General features: G+C 40.3%; 1 protein-coding gene across 4 annotated transcripts in view; it reads left to right on the forward strand.

The window, feature by feature from the left end:
• vps13a (vacuolar protein sorting 13 homolog A) overlaps positions 1-21658 on the forward strand; it is a 40063-nt gene that overhangs the window by 14373 nt on the left and 4032 nt on the right. For 2 of the 4 annotated variants that reach the window (XM_069699400.1, XM_069699402.1), the window contains 44 exons: positions 766-964; positions 1166-1282; positions 1460-1563; positions 1851-2018; positions 2210-2517; positions 2618-2765; positions 3266-3437; positions 3673-3797; positions 3934-4103; positions 4353-4609; positions 4955-5133; positions 5274-5417; positions 5616-5825; positions 5972-6115; positions 6357-6458; positions 6720-6872; positions 6969-7227; positions 7574-7734; positions 7957-8060; positions 8209-8521; positions 9537-9673; positions 9933-10227; positions 10605-10709; positions 10875-11021; positions 11443-11574; positions 11788-11921; positions 12462-12530; positions 14243-14375; positions 15002-15059; positions 15371-15542; positions 15974-16121; positions 16289-16435; positions 16625-16706; positions 16810-16879; positions 17161-17275; positions 17375-17488; positions 17703-17848; positions 17958-18039; positions 18228-18341; positions 18586-18661; positions 19312-19475; positions 19669-19714; positions 19929-20052; positions 20360-20474. In XM_069699400.1, the coding sequence (XP_069555501.1) occupies positions 766-964; positions 1166-1282; positions 1460-1563; positions 1851-2018; positions 2210-2517; positions 2618-2765; positions 3266-3437; positions 3673-3797; positions 3934-4103; positions 4353-4609; positions 4955-5133; positions 5274-5417; positions 5616-5825; positions 5972-6115; positions 6357-6458; positions 6720-6872; positions 6969-7227; positions 7574-7734; positions 7957-8060; positions 8209-8521; positions 9537-9673; positions 9933-10227; positions 10605-10709; positions 10875-11021; positions 11443-11574; positions 11788-11921; positions 12462-12530; positions 14243-14375; positions 15002-15059; positions 15371-15542; positions 15974-16121; positions 16289-16435; positions 16625-16706; positions 16810-16879; positions 17161-17275; positions 17375-17488; positions 17703-17848; positions 17958-18039; positions 18228-18341; positions 18586-18661; positions 19312-19475; positions 19669-19714; positions 19929-20052; positions 20360-20474 (6462 nt within the window). The remainder of the gene's footprint in view (positions 1-765; positions 965-1165; positions 1283-1459; positions 1564-1850; positions 2019-2209; positions 2518-2617; positions 2766-3265; positions 3438-3672; positions 3798-3933; positions 4104-4352; positions 4610-4954; positions 5134-5273; positions 5418-5615; positions 5826-5971; positions 6116-6356; positions 6459-6719; positions 6873-6968; positions 7228-7573; positions 7735-7956; positions 8061-8208; positions 8522-9536; positions 9674-9932; positions 10228-10604; positions 10710-10874; positions 11022-11442; positions 11575-11787; positions 11922-12461; positions 12531-14242; positions 14376-15001; positions 15060-15370; positions 15543-15973; positions 16122-16288; positions 16436-16624; positions 16707-16809; positions 16880-17160; positions 17276-17374; positions 17489-17702; positions 17849-17957; positions 18040-18227; positions 18342-18585; positions 18662-19311; positions 19476-19668; positions 19715-19928; positions 20053-20359; positions 20475-21658) is intronic. The other 2 variants (XM_069699401.1, XM_069699404.1) reach the window with 1 other exon arrangement.

Consider the following 21658-nt stretch of genomic DNA (forward strand, 5'->3'; position numbering starts at 1 on the left):
ACATTACAATTTAGACACATCTTTGTTCTTTTCTGCTGTCTTGTAATAGAGACAAATTACAGTTTCGCATGTTTGTACAGTTTTCTCTATAACAGGGCTTTTCTACTACTGGCCTGTGGGCTGGATACGGCCCTTTTAAATTTTATCTTCGGTCCACAAGAGGCTGCCTGCAAATCACGCTGAACCATAGACATATAAGGAAGCAAGTAGAAGTGCATGTATCTTGAGCCGTAGACGATCCATGTGAGTGATCTCAGCTGCAGGGAAGTGTAGGGACAATCAGGGAAACCCTGTGTGTGTGTGTTGGCGACAGCATGTGCTGTGATTGACTGCAAGAGGATCACACCTGCTTTGCACCTGCTATTCGTTCAGTCAAGGGTCACGTTTCACTTTGGGCTGGTTGGCCACAGAGAAACTCACATTGGCTCAGATAACAGCAAGGTTCGAAATATCTCTCACAGCTAAAGAGTTGATTATGAAAATAAGCAACTTTAGAGGGATAGACACACAAGTATCTATTCACTTTGCCAGCCACAACAAGTAATAAACCAGTGTACTGCCTGCTGTCTGTTTGTATTATAAACTATGGTTCACTGCTGGAAGATAATGAAATTCCACATTTCAAACCAAACTTTTCTTCTTTCTTCTGTTAAAGCATTAATAATAAGTAGAAGAATAACAGCAATGATATTTGATAAAAGAGAGGGTGCCACTTCATCTTCATTTATTCATTTTCAGTAATATTTTTACCTTTTTGTTCATCAGGTGTCCTTCTCATCCCTGGATGTTCATCTCCATACGGAGGCTCTCCTCAACACCATGAACTTCCTCAACAACCTCCTTCCTCCATCGACTAAGAAAGAAGGAGGGCAGGAGGAACTCCCCACCATCCCCGAAGTGGACGAGGCAGAGGCAGAGAGGGAGGGAGAGAAGAAAGAGGAAGCCACTGTAGCCAAGAAAAAAAGTAACTGATACAATCACAACACGTTGTTATTATCTCACAATTTGAAACCTCATTAATTCACCTTAAAGATCAGTGTACAATGAATGCAGACTTTTTTTTTGCAGACATTGATTTGTCACCTTCAGAGCCATATCAAAGTTGAATGATTACACTCTGCCTCTAACTACTCCCTTTTCATTTCCCTTCACCTTCTTTTCACAGGCTCAAAGAGTTCAAAGTTTGCAGATGTGTTCAATCTGCATATCAGGGCTGATCTCCGCTGCCTCAAAGTTTTCATTCGAGGACAGAAAGCCAGGATCTCAGAGATCAGTATTGAAGGTATGGAAAGAGTGGAACTGCATGACCAAGGTGCTGTGGTCAGTTCTCTCCACAACATACTTGATGCCATTATAACTACTTTTAATACAGCAGTTTGATGCAACTGCTCTGATTTGGTCCTAGTGGTAGATGTAATGAAATGTGTTTTCAGAATGTGACTTCCTCTCACTTTTCCAGGTCTGGTTTCTGAGGTCCTGATGAAGAAGAAGCAGATGGAGGTTCTGGCCAACCTGAAGAACATTGTGATCCTAGACTGCAACAAAGACGCCTTTTACAAGAAGGTACCAACTGCGAGTGGCTTATGCTAATATAGCTTTGTACTCAATGCAATACATACTTACCGTTTACTGTACAGGTGTCTCTGTTCAATTATGATTATATTCTGTGTTGATATTAATATTTCTTCCTTTCTTATTTTTTTACTTCTTGTGTTTCTGGTATTCTTGAATGTTCTCCACTCACACAAATCTCTCTAAATAAGAGTACCAGTTGACTCCTGATTCTGATTTCTGGTCCCATACAGCTCTGTTTGTTTTAACTGTATCTGTGTCTGTCATTCCTCTCTCAGGCTGTGTCTATAGAAGATAAAGAAGTGTTTTCCTTCCGCATGGTAAACTATACAAATGCAACAGAAGGAGATGCCTATCTGGACATGTCTAAAGTGGACACTGCTGTCTCACTGACAGTGGGATGCATTCAGGTCATCTTCCTCAACAAGTTTGTCTCCTCCATACTGGTAAGAATAACACATTCTGACATAATCCAAGAGTTTTAACTAGCTATCTTATCATATTTAGTTCACCTGCGATATTCAGGTTATTTAAATTATTTCAATGAGGTAACAATAAAATCAAGATGCTGACCACCTTGCTCCTTGATTTCTTAATTTCTCTCCCACACTTGTTGTCCATTCTTTCTTCCTCGCAGGCATTTATCAATAACTTCCAGGAGGCTAAAGGGGCGCTGGCTGAGGTGACAGTCCAGGCTGCAGAAAAGGCAGCATCAGGTGTGAAGGAACTGGCAGAGCGGAGCGCTCGCTTCTCTCTGAACGTTCACTTCAATGCACCCATCATCTTCCTCCCCCAGTCCTCGTCTTCCTCAAATGTCATTGTCGCTGATCTGGGACTTCTGTCTGTGAATAACTGTTTTGCTAAGCAGCCCTTTACAAGTGATTCTAAGATCCCGCCGGTTGTGGATAAAATGATTGTGAGACTGACTGACCTCAAGATGTACAGGTCAGAGACCAGCTATCAATAGCAATCATAATTATAAACACATTGTTTACTTGTCTGTGTGATTTATGTGTATTTCCTCTTTTGTTATTGTCATTTTCAGATCAACTTATGTAAATGAAGGTTTTCATGGAGAGAGCCAGCTGTTGAAACCCGTCAGCTTAGACCTGGAAATCCAGAGAAATCTTTCATCCAACTGGTACCACAGCATCCCTGACATAGAGATCACTGCTCATCTAAAGCCAATGAGTGTAAGTACTGATGCTTAAGAAGGAATGGCTGATTTACAGAAACTGGAGTTTGTTGTTGTTGTTGGCTGGACTGTCAGCATGCCAGCCCTATAAATAAAATGTTTTGTCACTGAGTGAATGAGTGTGTGAGTGATAACGTTACACCGTTAGTCAGTCAAATGCTGTGCCAATGTCCTGCATATGTTTTAAATCAAAAGCCCTCTATTGTTTCATACATTGTGCAGTCAAATTCTATGTTTTGACCTGGTCTTGTTTAGAAACTATGTACATTTTAATTTCTTGCTAAATGACCCCTGATAAATGAATAATTTACCTGGCTATAGGTCAGGTTATATTATATTTTCATCAGTAATTGACAGTTTGTTTGTCTTTCATCTTTACCCGTTTGTCTTTTCTAATATTTGATGTCAGGATTAGGGAGAAGGTCACAGTGAAAATCTAATTTCAAAAAGGCTTTAACAAGCACTGTTTTAATCATATTCTGTGTCTGGTCCGAACAGCTGATCCTTTGCAAGGATGACATGATTGTGGTCCTGAGGACTCTGAGTGAGAACCTGTCAGAGAAGTCTGAAGCTGTTCCATCTCCAGCTGGTCTGCCCACCACTGACCGCTACTCTGACTCTGTATCCAACAAAGGGTCCCAGGACTCTGGACACACTGGACCAGCCAGCAGTAAGGAGTTGTCGTTATGCATGCTTGTGTTTGTCTGTGTATAGTGGTTCTTGGAAAGATGTTTACATTTTTGTCCACAAAATGAAAACATAATTTTAGGTCAGAGTAAGAAAGGTCAGGATCATGAAAACTCCAGCTATCTTATGAAATTTGAAAAAGTTTGGGCCCTTGTAACCAAGAACCAATAAACTCCTTAAACTTGTGCTCTGTGCTTGCTGTGATAATGTTGGTGTAGGTAACACAGTGGTGACAGCTGCTGTTGTGGAGACCCAGAAAAAAAGCAAACTGAAGACCACGCTCAAGTTACACTTCAAGTTTGACTCCATGACCCTGGTCCTGTACAGCATTAATGAGAATGCGGTAATGCAAAGATACACTCATACATCCAAACACTCAAAAACATGACTACACTGTACAATTTGGCTTTGTCCATCTTTATTAATGAGACACACTGTATGTGGTGAACAGAGGCTAAATGCCTTATGTTTTTTAATAGCTACAGCTGTTAGACCCTCATGATGAACAGCTGAAGCTGGCAGAGTTTACTCTGGGCACCATCGCCACCTCCCTCCACATGTTCTCCGACAGCTCCATGAAGGCAGCAGTCCGACTCACTGCTTGCCTTCTAGATGACAAGAGGCCAAGGATCAAGATGGTCACCCCAAGGTACAAGATACATACTCAGACTCTGAACACCCAGAAAATAGGCTCATCTGTGCCACCAGTAACACATAATAGTCATGTCATAAAAATGTATTGGATGCCAAGTAAAATGTAGCTTCTCTGAATGGTGATGGACAGCAATTTGCAGTCTCGTTAGCCGTTGCTATTATTTCTGTTTCTCCACTGATCTGCGTAAAGTAAAAGTAAATTATTACATTGTGTTCATCACAGCTCTTTTGTGTACTCTCCCAGGATGATGGCGATGCGTCCTGGAGCAGAGCAGAACATGATGGTGGAGGTGAACTATCGTCAGGGCCGCGATGGCCAATCTCTAGACACAGTGGTGCAGGATGTGTACCTGTGTGCCAGCATGGAGTTCCTGCTCACGGTGGCAGATATTTTTCTCAAGGCCAGCCAGCAGGGCTTTGCTTCGGGGTCTCAATCCAAGAGCAGCTCTGGTGCAGGAGATAAAAAGACCATCAACTCCTCTGTCACATCTAAAGAGTGCAGTGAGTTGACATTATCGGTTCTAATTTAGTTTGCTGACAGCATATTACAAGATAATGATAATAATAATCTGCCAGTTTTTTTTATTCAGACGCAGTTAAACAGTCATTATGTCTGTCTTTTTTTTGCTTTTGGAAATTTGTAGTTTACAATTTGCATCACGAGTTTAAAAGCTAATTTCAACCATTGTACAATACTGTTTATATTTACTGCAAAATAATACATTACATACTATACTTGTATATAAAGAGTAAATAATGAGTTACAAGTGTGACTTGAGTTAAAAAGATGAATTCAATTAATCTGCCAGATGATCTAAACTGATGTTTCACTCTCTCTGCTCTCAGCTCCAGCCGTCGTGTCAAACACAGAGATCAAAGTTTTGGTGCGCAACCCGGAGATTGTGTTTGTGGCTGACCTGACACGTGCTGACGCCCCGGCCCTTGTGATGACCACGCAGTGTGAGCTCGTGATGACAAGTAATGCAGAGGGATCACAGATGACTGCTGCTATTAAAGACCTCAAGGTTTATATTTTGATTGTAATGTAATACTGAAAAAAGATGTTCAAAGAATTTAGAAAAATGATATAAGCAACAGCATGCAATATCAGTGTTCAGTAACACTAACTAATTTAAATGAAAACATGTGATTATGGTTATTTTAGGTAGTGGCGTGTCCTTTCTTACAAGAGAAGAGGAAGAACAATGTGACCACAGTACTGCAGCCGTGTCAAGTGTTCTGCCACAGTACTCAGTCTCCAACCTCCCCTCAGGCTACGAAGGTCTCCATCAACGCTCTCTCACTGAAGGTATTTGGTTTTACTTTAAAAACATATGTTCTGAGTCCGGGTGTTACATGAAATGGATTTCCTTCTTTAAATCCAAATGGTAAAAGGTTTTTTCCAAAAATTGGGTTAAACTGCACATTTACTTAATATCAACTTATTTTGAACTACAGACCTGGTATAAAACCGTTTTATGTCCCTGCTGTGTGACTCTCTGCCTAGGTATCTCCAATCATCATCAACACAGTGATTACCATCCAGTCAGCACTGACTCCCGTAGCAGAGACCCCCGAAGAGCTGGACAGCCCTGTTCCCGTGGACCTGTGGGAGAAACGGGGCTGGAAGGAGCTCAAACTCTGGTTCCTGGACGAGGAGGGGGATGAGGACATAAGGTCACTGTCCCCACTGATACCACAGGGAGAGTCCTTACAGGTATTTAGCTGCATTGTGACCCAAATTATAATGTTGTGCAGATTGAATTTCCTCATGCTTTATTTATCAAATTTGGTGACATTTAATCGTCCCGTTTGGTGCTTAAGGACAAGCTACGTCATTTCATTGGTTCTCGATCACTGCAGGTGACCATCAAATCCATCTGTCTGACTCTGGAGGCTGGAGTGGGACACCGCACTGTGCCCATGCTTCTGGCCAAGTCTTCATTCCATGGAGATGTGAAAAACTGGTCCACTCTCATTAATTTACACAGCGAGCTTAACCTGGAGGTGACGCACACACAAGCTAAACAGATGTGTATGGATTAAAAAGACACACTTTCTTTCAAAATAACAAGAGAAAACAATATACGTTATATGAAATATAGAATACTTTACATTGTTATATTGATGTTTATTTGCCGTAATATCACAGTAGTTCCACACATATTTCACTCATTACTTGTCTGATGTACAAAACTCTGCATGCTGTTGAAGTTTAGTTATGTTTTGTGATGTGCTTTGTCTTCAGGTTCACTATTACAATGAGGTGATGGGAGTGTGGGAGCCACTGCTGGAGCCTTTAGAAGATGAGACAAGAGATGGTTTCCGACCCTGGAGACTGGAACTGAAGGTACTTGATATATTCGCTTGTACACACACACACACACACACACACACACACACACACACACACACACACACACACACACACACACACACACACACACACACACACACACACACACACACACACACACACACACACACACACACACACACACACACACACACACACACACACACACACACACACACACACAAATCATACTTACACAACATGCACGTATAAATACTGTATGAAAGTGTTAACATTTTACTATCCTGTAAACAGATGAAGAAGAAGCCAGTGAAGTACACAGGCTTGTCAGATGAAGTGGATTACAATGTCCCTGACTATAAGACTGTCATTGTCATCAGTAGTAAAGACCAGCTCAACATCACACTCTCCAAATGCGGACTGGCCATGCTGAGTAACCTGGGCACTGTAAGAAAACAGTTGCCATAATTTTTACAGTGAATATCCGTCTGAAGATGGGCATGGACATACTTTATATCATGTGTGTTTTTGTCTTTCCCCCAGGCATTCGCAGAGGCTGCCAAACAGACAGCAGAGTGTTTTCAAAAGGACGAAGCTCCATTTGTAATGAAAAACCGGCTCGGCCTGCCAGTGTCCGTCCGCCACAGTGAAATGTTTTGTCCCATTGGACAGCAGAGCACCAACCACACTGTGGAGATGCAGGATGGAACAACCCTCGGGATGGACTATTCAACCACAACAGATGCAGATCAGTTCTCAGCTATGATCTCCTTGAGTGGAAAGGACTACTACATACAGCCCAGTAAGTTGCACGTTACCCTCACAATTATGCTGTATATAGAGAGCAGTCCATTATTAGTTGTTGCTCTGTGCTTATTAGCAACAGAGTCTATTTGAACGCAAAGGTAATACAATGTGATTTCTAAGAATTCTGTGTTTAACAATTAAGTTGTGTCCTAGATTGCTTGTTATAGAGCAAATAACTAAATTTTACAAGATTTACAAGTTAAAGAACTTGACGTCTGTGATAAAACACCTTACCTCTGCCATCTTTTCTCTAGCATTTAACACAATCAAACTTTATAACATAGCAAAGACATCAAAACCCTAAAGGCTTTCATATAGCTTATTTCCTTTGCTCTTTCTAGCTCCAGTGGGCCACACCTCAACCAGTGTGATCCCTCTAATCAAGGTGGGCAGGGTAATGTACAGTGTGATGCACAAAGACTCAGGAGTCACTCGTTTCCTGGTGTGTCAGATTTACTCTGTGGAGGGCAGCAAGCACATCAAGATCCGCTCACCTTTCCAGGTATATCACTTATCATCTTACACACACTTATTCATTTTTATTGTTTTGTTTACTCTGTCTGGGAAAACTATAAAAGGTTGTACAAAAGTCAGTATTTTTTAGTGAGTTGGCATTACCAGAAATAAACTCTCTTGTCAAAATACATTGATCTCCTAGAATAGGATTTTAGACCAAGTTGAAATGCCATTTTTCATTATGTTGTTTTTGTCTTTTTATATGCAGATCATCAATCATTTCTCAATACCATTCAAAGTTTTTGAAGGATCTACATGTCTGGGTACATCTCTCCCTGATGTGGAGTACTGTGTACCTCTGGACTCATATAGGTGAGGGCAAACACATACACAGTCCTACACATTTATGCACACGTCAATCAATTTTTGTCTCTATTTGACTTTTTTGAATCACCTGTCTTTTTTCCCGTCCCACACAAACACTTCTTCATCCGCATCTACTCTTTGCTGCCCCCCTCAGGTCTGAGCTGAGCCTTCAGCCAATAATGGAGGACAAAGCTGACGATCAAAGTGAGCAGTTTGAGTGCTCCGAAGGCTTCAGTTACGAGGATGTCAGCAACCAGCAGCCTGAGACGCGCCTCCAGCAGACCTGCCGTCGCCGTGGAAGCCAGGGGGGTGTGTTGACGGTCAACATCGTGCCATTAAAGGATGCAATGACATTCAAAAACACTGGAGGTGTCGGGGAGAATTTCGATGTGCCCTTTGTGCTTCACCTGTGGCCTTCCATCCTGCTACGAAACCTGCTGCCTTACCCCATCGCCTGCAAACTAAAGGTAGGATATGTCGGGTAAACACTACTCAGGCGGACCATTGTAGATTGAAAAGAACCATGGAAGTGGGTTTGCTTGCTTCTGTCAAACTATGGCATCGTTGAATTAGACGTCTTTTTTTTAAAGCCGTCTTTGGTGAGATTTGCAATACTGTGAAGCAATCATTTTCACCTCACCAAGAAGGTTATGTTTTCAGTGTAGTTTGTTTGTCTAGTTGTCAGCAGGATTACAGAATAACCATCTCATTAACCTTGGTGGAAGTGTGTAGCATGGGCTAAGGAAGCACCAAATAGATTTCGGAGTAGCTCTGAATCACGTGGCAGATCCAATAATTATTTTTCACTTTCATCAACATTGCAAGATGTCATACACCTTAAAATCCAGTAGATGTAAGTAAAGTATTATAGTGACAAAACATAGGTCATTATATATATAATAAATATTATATAAATAAGTAAATAATGGTAACTATAAAAATAATAAGTAAATCATAAATACATAATTTTTCTTTAAACTAAGGTGTGAACATGGAAATGTAAATTGACACATATTATGTAACTTACTATACATATGTCATTCATATTACATATATGTATGTAACTTTATGTCTGAAATAAACTCATTGGCAAAGGTCTGCACTTTTCAGAGTGCCCTTTTAGTTAATTAAGTTGAAAGTTGTCATAAACTGAATCAAGGAAGGCAGAAATGTTAAAGTTTTAAAATATGACACATCTTGGGAAATGTTCAGCAGTAACATGTGATTTGCAGTGAAGACATACTTATTTACCGTTATGGTCCTTCTAATACAAAGGGGACTTCCACATAATAAATAGTACTACTCTGCCAAAATCCAAATAATGTCAAAGGAATTTAACATCGTTTAACACCATGTTGAACAAATTTCTCTTTTCAGAATTTTAGCTTTTTTCCAAGCTAAAAACAATGATAATATTTCCTAAATCTGACACCCCAGATTTACTGTTATAATCACTGTTCCTTTCTGCCTGCTACTCGACAGAACAGTGGAGTCTCTGCTCCTGATGCTACTCTGAACCCAGGCCACTCTGCCCAGCTTCACACTGCAGTCATCAACCAGTCAAGTCTCAATCTTCAACTACTGAACTACTTGGATCAGGATTGGTCCTCTGAGTACAGGTCAGATTTAAATCTAATTTATTGTAAATATTAAAATTTTTACTTTTGTTATTGTGACTTTTTTTTGTCTACATGTTGTGAGTAAATAAGTCATAACTAATATGAGAAAAGATAATTTTGTATTTAGGACAATTATAATCGTCCTAAATACAGATAGTACACAGGAAGATACATTTAATCGCCATTAAAATCACTGTTATTTGTTTCACTCTTCAGTTATATTGTTTAACTGGAATCATCAAATTATCCTGTTGTACAGTCTCCAGAGTGACCAGGAAGAGATCACTTTCATTGTGTTCAAATCTCTGCGAGAGGATGACGAAGACAACAGAGAAGGGACGCAGAGGAAGAGGGCTGAGTTGGATATAGCAATCCATGTTAAGTATGATCTAGGACAGACGGTGATTGCGATCCACTCACCGTACTGGATGGTGAACAAGACTGGCCGACTGCTGCAGTACAAGGCTGACGATATCCACCGTAAACACCCCCTGGACTATGACATGCCCCTGCTCTTCTCCTTCAAGCCTCGCTACTTCCTGCGAAACAATAAGGTAGGGAAGAGGACTGTTTAACTTTTTAACTACATTTTCAAGATGTTTCTTTATCTGTTGTTTTCTGACAGAATTTGCCCCTCAGTTGTGAAACTGGCACTGCTTTTCTTAATTTTTAATTAGGTTAATCTTATATAGTTAGAATGAAATAATGTATACATGTAGTCATGTTTTTCAATTACTGAAGAAATCATTTGTCAGATTTTTCAACTAAATCAACCAGGCAAAATCTATCAAAAGAAATACATGAACTGAAATATAGCACTGAAGCCAACTTGAAGCCACTGTTTCTTCAGTTTACACGTGAATACGGAGGCTTGCTTAAAGCACTCACTTCAGTTCTACCTGTCATTTCTTACTGAGTTTTCTTCCCTCAGGTCCGTCTTATGATCTCGGACAGTGAACTATCCGATGATTTTTCTCTGGACACAGTCGGTAGCCATGGAGACGTGAAATGTAAAGGCAGATACAAAGATTATCTGGTAAGATTTTGGCACAGATGCTGACAGTCAGACATACATTTTTTTTTTAAATCTAAAGTGCTACACATACTGGATGGCATTTTAAAGGACTTTTTTGTGGTTTTGCTATTGAGGAAGTACATGATTGTCATGTTTTGTATTTGTGTGATTTTTATCTGTCCTCAGGTTGGAGTGAAGATCGATACGAGCAGTTTCAGTCTGACCCGCATCGTGACCTTTGTGCCCTTTTACATGCTGGTCAACAGAACCCAGCACAGTGTTTTCATATGCGAGGAGGGGCAAGATAACTGGACTGAGGCACAACCAGAGGAGGTCAGAACCAAAACCAAATATTATTTTATTTTGTATACTGCAACTTTTACACCCAGTGAATTTGAGTATATTGGACATTAACGCTGGACACATTCAACTAATGATTACACACAGTAGATCGATATGACAAGTGGTCATGTCCTATAGATTTGACAATTGTTAATGTCAAGTACAAGTGTCTATTGGATTAGCAGGTGTACAGGAGATTAAAGACACAGGATGATAGCTCTCTGAATGTACGTGATGCGAGTAGTCAAAGTGGATGAGGATTGATTTGTATGATATTTTGCTGCCTGTGGTTATTAAATACTATCTAACCTTTTGAAGGTTTGGGGTTTCAGAATACTAAATGACTTAATGTAAAACATTTTTACAGGAATCCCTCAGCAGATTATTGATGGTATTTTTTTCCTACATTTAGTCGGCCATTCCCTTCTGGCCTGAAAACGACACCAAGCGCCTAAAGATCAAAGCAGAAGGTTGTTTATCGCCTCCTCTGACCATTGACTTCACTCGACCAGAGAACCGCCTTTTGCTGCATCTGGACAACTCTGTAAGTAGACGCAAACACAGGAATAATGTTTGTGTGTGCATGGTATATCTTTTTTTTTTTTTTTTTTTACAGGATGTGATGTATTAAGACCTGGTTTCCATTGCTTTGAGAGCTGATAATGTCTAGTCCTGCTAAGATCTGATCACATCGCCTGGCAGAGCATTTAATAAGCCCTGTACAGCGCCCACACTGTTGTTTGTGTTTTTTTCGCAGGTGGGTGGGATGATTGTAGACGTAAACCTGTCAGATCACGCAGCCACAATCCGATTCTCCGAGTACCACAACGGTGCGGCCCCCTTCCTCATCATCAACCACACCAAAGACCAGACCCTTCAGTTCCATCAGAGGTGAGAGAACACAAGAGAGACAGTTAGAGGGAAATTACAGTATTATATATACAATATATTGTAGTAATTCTTTGTTGCAGGTGTTGTCTGTATACGTCCTTTCAAAGTGCTCAGTTTTATTTGAACGATGTTGTGGATGCACCGTATTCACCTTAGGAGGAAGCAGTGCACTATCAAGTGTAAAAAGAAGATCTCTCAAAAATCTAAATAGGATGTTTTGCCAGTTGTGCCAAACCTTTTTTACTCAGCTTCTGTATATGTTCATTTTAGCTTTTCTGTTTTATTTCTGTCTTCTCGCAGTTGTTGTTTCTGATTGAAGTCTTTTCATGTTACTCTACAGCAGGTTTTAATTTTACCAGCAAAGTTGGATTTCTTCATGCACGACATTCATGTTTGCATTTCATTGATGAATGTTGCATGAGTGTTGAATAACGGTACTATTCTCCTGTTGCAGCAGCCTTAAACAGTGAAGTTAATAATAACCAACAGTGTTTGTTATTGCTGATAGTGATTTATGTTTGTGTGTTGTGGGTCATTCAGCTTCCGGACAGAATCCTCGTGGGTGGCTGACGAGCTGCTCGACCTCTCCTTCTCAGTGGAGGAGGACAGGTAGAAAAATATAAAAGGGGAAACTCTTCTGACACACTCTGAACTCAAGATAGACAAAAGATGACCAATAACAAATGGAGAAATGAGAAACACATGACTCTGAAGTGCTGCATTAAGTTGTTTATTGCTGTTGTAGTTTCTGCTGGAGCCAGATGATTTACACATGTTGAGAAAAGTCTGAAAGCAAAGCAGCAGAGATGCCAGCTTTCTCCTTCGTTAAGTAAAAATATTGAGCGCTATAAAAAATATACATACAGTATATGGGAACGTAACTCTGTATTCTGCCTTCACCATGTAACAGCTGAAAGGTGGAAGTCAGGCTTTGAAGTTGTTGTTGTTTTTTTTTTACTGTAGACAGTTGTTTAACTTTAAACACTATTGATGATAATTAGACCAACGCTGCTGAGAAAAAACAATCAGTAAAGTAAAAGGAAACTATTCACAAAGAAAACTGTCATTGTCATCAACAGTAAAAGACACAACATTATTCCCTGTAATAAATAGGAAGTAATTAATCTAGTAAACATACACAACAGTAAATTAACAGTTATTAAGAATCGTGTGTGACACGTAAGCTTTAGATATCTTGTGTAACGGTTCGCTTATGCATAATGAAAGTGGGGCCAAGGGGGACACCTCTTTTAAAGATCAAACCAAATCCAAATACTGTTTAACAATTTACGAAGCAGGTCAGGGAAGAAATACACAAATGATGCAGCACTTACATATGCATTAGTGTAATGTTAAAAGGCTAATGTCACAGGCGCTTTGTGACAAAACATTTGAGAGCAGAGTGTGGTCAGGTGAAGAGTGCAGGTAAAGATAAGCGGACGAAGACTGCTTCAACTCACAACTCTGGTTTGTCTGTGTAATCTGCTCCTTTGTCGAAATTGAAATCACATCATTATGTAGTATGGAACTATTGACATTTATTTGCAGTATGTGTGTCATTACAACTTATACTTTACTAATACTCTATGTTTCGGTATTTAAGACAACGACATCCACTTTGTGACACTGTAACTAAATTATTAATTCATAAAGGACCTACTTTATTGCCCACTTATCTTTTTTTTTTATTGATCTGCTGGAAATTCACACTGATCTAAAATGTTTAATGATCACTGTGTTAAAGTAAGAGGAGCAGGTTAGACATCTGAAGCTATTTATTCTGTAGTCCTTTGATCTCCGTGATCATCTTTACTTGTAGAAATAGTAGTTTTGAATGCTGCTGACTGAATGGGATTCTGCCAAAGGAATCACGCCTCCAACTGCTTCCAGTAGTTCTGTTGCTTCAAATCGTATTCACTTACTTTGTACCTCCATCCGTGGGTCGTGGCTTCCCTACTTCTTCTATTCTTTATTTAATTTTCTTATGTCTGCTCTGTTTCGTCCGAGTTGTGATCAGAACGAGTGTGAACATACATTTTTTACACCTTATCTTTATAGGAGAGATATTGAGGACCTTTGGGTGATTGGCCAGTGTACCGTCGTATTTCTGTCTGTTGAACTGCTTATGTACTCTGGGTCCTTAGGATTGGACTGTTGGCATGGTGGTAGATTTTTGGTGGATGGGCTCCGTTTCACTGTTACACTGTACTGTCATCTTTCATTGTTCATCTTTCATCTCGAATAAGTGGAATATTTTTTCATTTTTCGTAGTTACTGATGTATGCAGTGTGTGTGTCTGGGCGGGTTTTGTGTGCATGCAGCTCTCAGAAGGAGACGGAGAAGAAGGATCTGGAGGCTGGGAAAGCTGTGCACTACACCTGGACTGAGCCCACCGGGTCTCGAGAGCTTTGCTGGAAGTGTAGCACTTACAGTGGGAAGCTGAGGAGTGAGGAGGTACGCAGTGATGCTTATACATTTTTCATTTTTCTCAAAAGACCTCAAAGCAATATTTATTAGCTCACACATAGACCTCTCCATCGGGAAATGCAGATTAGTTTAGTTTCACTCAAGTATTTGCAATGAAAAATTCACACATAGGGATTTCCATAAAAGGCTGTGCTGTTAACTAAAGCGAGTGATAGTAATGAGCTCATTTAATAAATACACTTCCCTTGAGGATTGAATTGACTGAAATTCATGTTGTCTTTTGGGTATTAGAAACCCTATGGCAATTAAAGTAACATAATTTAATACTTTTAAAATATATTTGATATATATATTTTTTCTTTAAAGTCAGGCCAGCAAAGTAGCATCACTGTAGCTAATTCAATGTCAAACTGTAAACGTGGTGGCGATGGTATGGTGCAATTAAACAAAACAAAAAAACTATTGAAATACAATGGGTCTAATTCATACTTTTTTCTGCCTAATGCAAAACTGAATAGTAATTCTCTAGGACAAAGTTAAGGCTAGATACAGTTTAACCAGCGTTTAGCTGTCAACAGATACAGTATGTTACATTTTTCATGAAATACTCAGATGTTGTTTAAACAGTATGTTGATTGTCTTCCATCTTTTAGGACCTGTGTGTGGATATTAACAATGAGGGAAAACTCTTTGTGACTTCCTTTTATGAAGGTAAAGTACAAAGATCTTGAAATGAATTTTATATTCACTTGAATGATCTTCATAATTTACTGTCAGTACATAAATGTTGCCATACTTTTTTGAATTGTGAAAGAATACAGTTAACAACATAAAGACAGGAAGGCGGCCTGCGCTTGTGTTCATCTTTGATTTATTAAATAATGAATGACTGAATTGTTACCAACTGTTTGGGCACAGTGCTCTAACTGATGTTGCTTTCTGACCTCCCTGAAGGGTGGGCTGGGAGAGAGTTTACTTTTGGGAATAAAACAGTGGGATTTTTGTTTGTTGCCAATTCAAAGGTCTTCAGCGCATCGTGCTGTTCACTGAGGATCAGCGGATCTACAAGCTGCTGTGTGAAAACGAGAAGGCGCAGCTGGCTGAACAGGAAATCATCCTGTCGCTACAGAACGTTGGCGTGTCTCTGGTCAACAACAGCAGCGGCCAAGAGATTTCCTTTATCGGGATCACAAGGTGCTGTTCCATTGTGTGTGTGCTTTGTAAACAGTAAATTACAACTGTAATTTGCAGCTGAGATAGTCATTTAAGAAAACATACCGCCTCAGGAATTGATTTGTTGTAGCGCTTGCTGGGTGATCTCGGTTTTAAACAGCCTAGTTATTGTGCCACTGAATGTGTTGTCTCCCGACACAGCATCCCTCAGCTCAGCATCAGACTCACACTGAAATTGACCACAGCAGCAGTTTCTGTTTGTGTTCCGGCAAAAATATAGTTAATATGATGTACAGGTGGAACAAAATTAGAACTTCAGGTCAGATAATTAGAAGATCCAATTATAGTAGGACAATGCTGTGTTAAATGTTTGTAGAACTTTTTGAACTTTCTACCTTTGAATCATGTAGTCTTGAATTAAACATTCCCTTGTTTCTCTTTTCTTGTCTTAGCTCCAGTGTGGTTTGGGAAACAAAGAAGAAGAGTCGATGGAAGACCATGAGCACTAAAGATGCGGAGATGTTGGAGAAGAAATTCAAAGAGTACATTGAATCTGGGCCCGTAGACAATGCTATTGTCGACCTGGAACACAGCTTCCAGGTTACAGTCTAAATATTCTATATTCAATGTTCCTAATTTCATCCAACATTTGAAAATGGTACAAATGAATGCTGTCAGTTTAATGTCAGCCATGTTGGTTGTAGACTCGTTTTTAAACGGACTTTAATTGATTGTTGTATTTTGTGGTGTGTGTGATTGTCTCCCAGGTGTCCTTTACTCCCAATGGCTCGGATATGCGGACGCTGCAGCCGTGCGAAGCTCCTCTCAGGAGGCACTCCCTGCCGGGGGTGAAGGTGGAGTACAGCGTCTCACCACGACAGAGCGCCTACCGTGTCCAGATCCACCGCATACAGGTGAAGAGAAGTGCAGTTTAAAGTTGAAACATATTTTTCTGAATTCTAATTCTAATTTTTTTTTTTTTAAATCTCACATCCATCCATCCAATTGTTTTACAAGTGAGCCAAACAGGCATTTTCGTTCATTTTGAGTTCTTAGCTCCTTTTTATCTATACACTAGTTTTATACATCCTTTCCTCCTAAAGATCCAGAATCAGCTGCCAGGGTCCATCTTCCCCTACGTTTTTTGCCCCGTGAAACTGCCAAAGTCGATCACCATGGACTCAGGTCTGTTAATCCACCTTCCATGTTTTCTTTCATTTCCCATAATTTGTGGTTTATTTGCAGTTTAGAGGTATATAGTAATATATTATGTTCCTTTTTCTTACAGAACCCAAACCTCTGACTGATATCAGCATTGTTACCAGAACAGCAGGGCACTCTGATATCTCTCGCATCAAGTAAATGTTGTTTTTCTCTCTTCTTCCTCATCTGTTTCCATCTAATGACTTGACTTGGACTTTATTAATGCCACAGTGGGGAAATTTAGTTGCTACTTTTCCATGTGATATTCATTGTTTACTGTCTGAAGAAGGCAGGATTATAATTTTATTTAGTTTGATAATATTTGCCTTCTCCAGATCTGCTCCTGTCTAACTCTGTGTACTGTCTTTACTATAATTCCTTTAATGATTTTTCAGTTTTGCTCCAGAAGGCTGATTGAAATGTCTATTCACCGCAGGTACTTTAAAGTGTTGATTCAAGAGATGGATCTGAAGCTCGATCTGGGCTTCCTGTACGCCATCCTGGACCTGTTCACCACTGAGAACGCCAGCATCATGACCTCAGAGCAGAAGGTCAGTGACACGCTTTGACACAAAGTTGTCATACTCTGTATTTTCTATCATTTCTATCAACTCAACAGTCGTGCCTGTACCTCCATGTGCTTGTCTTAGGTGGAACTGTTTGAGAAGGACATCGAGTATATAAAGACAGAACTAAACCACGCCTCTGCTGCTGACACGTCTCCTATCAGCCTCTACGAGTACTTCCACATTTCCCCCATTAAGGTTTGTGAATGCAATGATAATCAAACATAAGAAATGTCTTCACTGATCAAAACATTGTCTCCTCCATCAACACCTTCCGTGATTAGAAAATTTGACCTTCCCTGAAACAAAAAAAAGCACAGATAAAACAACATCAACCCCTTTTTGCATGAAACAGCACATCTACAGCACATATTTGTCACGTGAGTTTTAAAACATGTTTGTGTGTTTGTAGCTGCACCTGAGTGTGTCTCTGAGCACGGGAGGAGAAGATGGCTTGAAGGAGAAGAGAGACAAAGAACTCATCCCCGTCCAGTCCCTCAACCTGTTGCTGAAGAGTATCGGAGCAACTCTCACTGATGTGCAGGATGTTGTTTTCAAGTAGGAGTGCACAACAATACCCAAATAGACAACAAATAATAGCATCCATTTATTTATGTGTTGGTTCAAAAGATCCCTGCTACTTCACTGATTCTGTTGTTTGTTTCAGACTGGCCTTCTTTGAGTTGACCTTCCAGTTTTATACCACTCAGCAGCTGCAAGGGGAGGTCATCAGACATTATTCCAAGCAGGTAACACACACATGCACAATGACGGTGCTGTAGTAACCTAGAACCACATTAGTGGCCTTTTGTGTTGTCTTTTTTTTTTTTTTTTTTTAAATGATTTGTGTTTCCCTATCGTGCAGTAACAATGAAACAATGTAAAAAAAAAAAAAAGACATCAATCTAAGCGTTGTTTCGTTCTATGTATATTTCAGGCTATCAGACAGATGTATGTGCTTGTACTGGGCCTGGATGTGCTTGGAAATCCCTTCGGGCTGATCAGAGGATTGTCAGAAGGGGTGGAGGCTTTCTTCTATGAGCCCTATCAGGTAGGAATGTAATACAAGTAATACGGACCAGTAAAATAATGTGACAGTCTTCGGGCATTTCAAATTTAGTGCTTGTATTTCATTGACATGACCCTTTAATTTACAATGTGTTTAAGGATGTGTCATCTATCAAAATATCATCAGTCAGTTCAGGTTAACATTTTCAATATGGCTTCTGGTTACGCCATCAGCTTAGACAGTCTCTCCGTGTCTGCCTGTTTCATTGTTATCTGGGCCTTTTCAGGGAGCCATCCAGGGCCCAGAGGAGTTTGTTGAAGGAATGGCTCTTGGGGTGAAGGCTCTGGTGGGAGGAGCTGTAGGTAAGTACAATTTCAGGGGAATTCAAAGGGACTAATCTCCCTTGAAAAAGACCCGAGCTCAGAAGCAACAAAATCCTTTGCTAAATAAGCATCAACATTTGTAATGTTGCAAGGAATTCACATAGTCTGAAAATGTAATGTCTTTTCAGCTGTCATTTTAAACGTATGTGCATGGCTCTGCCTTGGTCAGTGCGCCTGCTGTCTATAATACCTGAATAAGACGAGTGCGTAGCTATTATACAGACGCTTAATTTGACAACGTTTAAAGCGTGAGCGACAGTTGTTTTACTGCAGAGATGGATGTTTGAGGATGATAAAAAACACCCTGCTTGTTCAGTATAGTGCTACTGTGCAGTATATTGTATTTCATTACCTTAACAGCAGACTCTGGCTGGTGTCAAACGTCCATGATTACTGGCTTTGGCTGGCAAGTCTGACATTTAAAAAAAAAAAAAAAAAAAAATGTTATCACCAAGTCCACCAATTGGACCTTCCCAGTAGTAAATATGATTTAGATTTTGATGTGAACACTGTTTACAAGTTGGAAAATGGTAGTTTTAGAAATTCCAGTATGACGAAAACGTGGCGTAACAGCAAATATATATTTCATGCAATATAGTCCCCTGTAAAGATTCATGTGTGTTGTACAGGGGGTATAGCAGGTGCAGCCTCCAGGATAACAGGTGCCATGGCAAAGGGGGTCGCTGCAATAACCATGGATGAGGAATACCAGCAGAAGAGACGGGAAGCTATGAACAAACAACCCAGTGGTCTGAGAGAGGGGCTGACCAGGGGTGGAAAAGGACTGGTGTCCGTACGTAAAACATTTATTGTTTTGCACTGTTTATTATTACTCCTGTTTGTGTTTATTAGCAGAAGAAGGCTGTATGATTTGATAAAACTAGCAACAATAAACTGGCCTGAAGGAAAGAGGGTGCCCTGCTGGGAATTCTACCATAATGAATAATTTATGTGGTAATACTGCCTTGTTTACTTTGTTTTTTCAGGGATTTGTCAGTGGGATCACAGGAATTGTTACCAAACCTATTAAAGGTACGTTGAGTCCCGACTACCTATGAAAATGTATGGCTGCAATCAAATCACGGTGTAAAATGTCATTTATAAAAAAAAAAAAAAATTTAAATTAAAAAAAGCAAATAACTGTCTCTCCAATGACTGTGAATTCTTTCCAATTCAAGGAACAGTGAGCTGGCTACAAAAATCTTCAGATCAACTCCCATAAATGAGATGCTGTGTTATTTTGCAGGAGCCCAGAAAGAGGGTGCAGCAGGCTTCTTTAAAGGTGTTGGCAAAGGTTTGGTTGGTGCAGTAGCCAGACCCACAGGAGGCATTATTGACATGGCCAGCACTACCTTCCAAGGGATCAAGAGGTTTGCTTATTTAGTGTTTGTAGTATGTGATGATGTGTTGACACAACCGTGTCCGTGCAGATAAATGGCATTTATAATTGAAAGTGTATGCAGCCATTCGTTGCATTTTGATTTGCTGATTTTTAGATACAGCATATCTGGATCTGTGGTGGAATAACGAGCTTCTTATGACAGCCGGGCGTTACGCCGTCACGGAGGCTCTTTATGTCTGCGGCCGTATGTTCATGTGAATGTGAATGTGTTGATGCAGCACAGAGCCGTTCGCACGGCGTCTCAAACTGCATTTGCGTTTCTTCCTGTGTTTTAGGGCAGCGGAGACGTCACAGGATGTTCAATCTCTACGTCCCCCTCGTTTCATACACGAGGACGGTGTCATACGACCATATAAGGAGAGGGAGGGCATCGGGAGTGCGATGCTCCAGGTAGGACAGAAATCTCTTCTTCATCATTTGGTCTACGGTCAAACCAGGGAAAATAGCAGCTGGTTAATTGTCTTCTTTTAACTGAGATGGGAAAACTATTTCACAATTGTAGTTTAATGCCATTGAATTAAAACGATTCTTCCTTTACTTCGCCATATTATAATTATCTTCAAGCGCCCTTTTACTTATTTGAGTGATTTTCTTGGCTTTTCCCGAGATCCCGAGAAAGCAAATCGGCTCAATTCTAAGTGATGAATTCAAGCAGCTAGTGTGCGGTATGGCTCCCTCACTGCTTATGATCCAGACTATTACTCAAATATCATGATTAGTTTAGTGCCTTCTGATGTGTTGCATTTTTGTGTGTGTGTGTGTGTGTGTGTGTGTGTGTGTGGTGGGGTGGGAGGAGGGTGGATGGGGGGAGGGGGGGTTGGATTCTGCTACATCCGGATGGAAGTGCTTTCCTCAGGGTTTTAGCGTACATGATTATACAGTTCTCCGCGAATGTTTGGACACCTCTGGGCAAATGACTTACTTTGTTGATTTTTGAAGTGAGAAGAAGTAAATCCAACCCCGGCAGCAAGCAAGCATTAAATAGGAGCACCTTCCTACATCCAAAACCTCATCACAAAAAGCACTGTCAGCAGTATTCTAAGCAACATCTGGATAAGCCAGACTCGCTTTGGAAACAAGTGCCGCGGACATACGGAATTACAATTGAAATCACCGAAGGTATGTTAAAAAGAAGAAAAAACAAGCAGTATTTAATGAAAAGAACAAGAACAGTCAGCGGGTGGAAGTTGTGTACTTCAAGGCTATGTGGCAGCGTCACAGCAAACATCGCACACGGCACAGGGAACAATAGATTCCAGTAAAAAAAAAAAAAAAAAAAAAAAAATCATCATATTCAGTCAAGAAAGTGAAACTGAAAAGAAGTTGACCGTAACAGCCCGTAACGGGACAATGATCTGAAGCAGACCTGAAAAATCCACCGTGAGCTGCTTCGGGAATTACAAGCTGAAGCTTTTAGAAAGGAAGAGGAGGGAGGGAGGGAAGGGGGGGAGGTCTTTCATCAAGAAGAGAAGAAAACACGTTCGTATTTACTCCTTTTCACTTCAAAACCGGAACACGATCTGTCAATTGCCGAAGCCTTTGCTTACAAACCGCAGCATCCATTTGTCTGAACG

This window comes from Brachyistius frenatus, unplaced genomic scaffold (genome assembly GCF_029030835.1).
Source record: "Brachyistius frenatus isolate BFR_SWC_R1_liver_20210118 unplaced genomic scaffold, ASM2903083v1 Contig_30, whole genome shotgun sequence".
Classification (NCBI taxonomy): domain Eukaryota; kingdom Metazoa; phylum Chordata; class Actinopteri; family Embiotocidae; genus Brachyistius; species Brachyistius frenatus.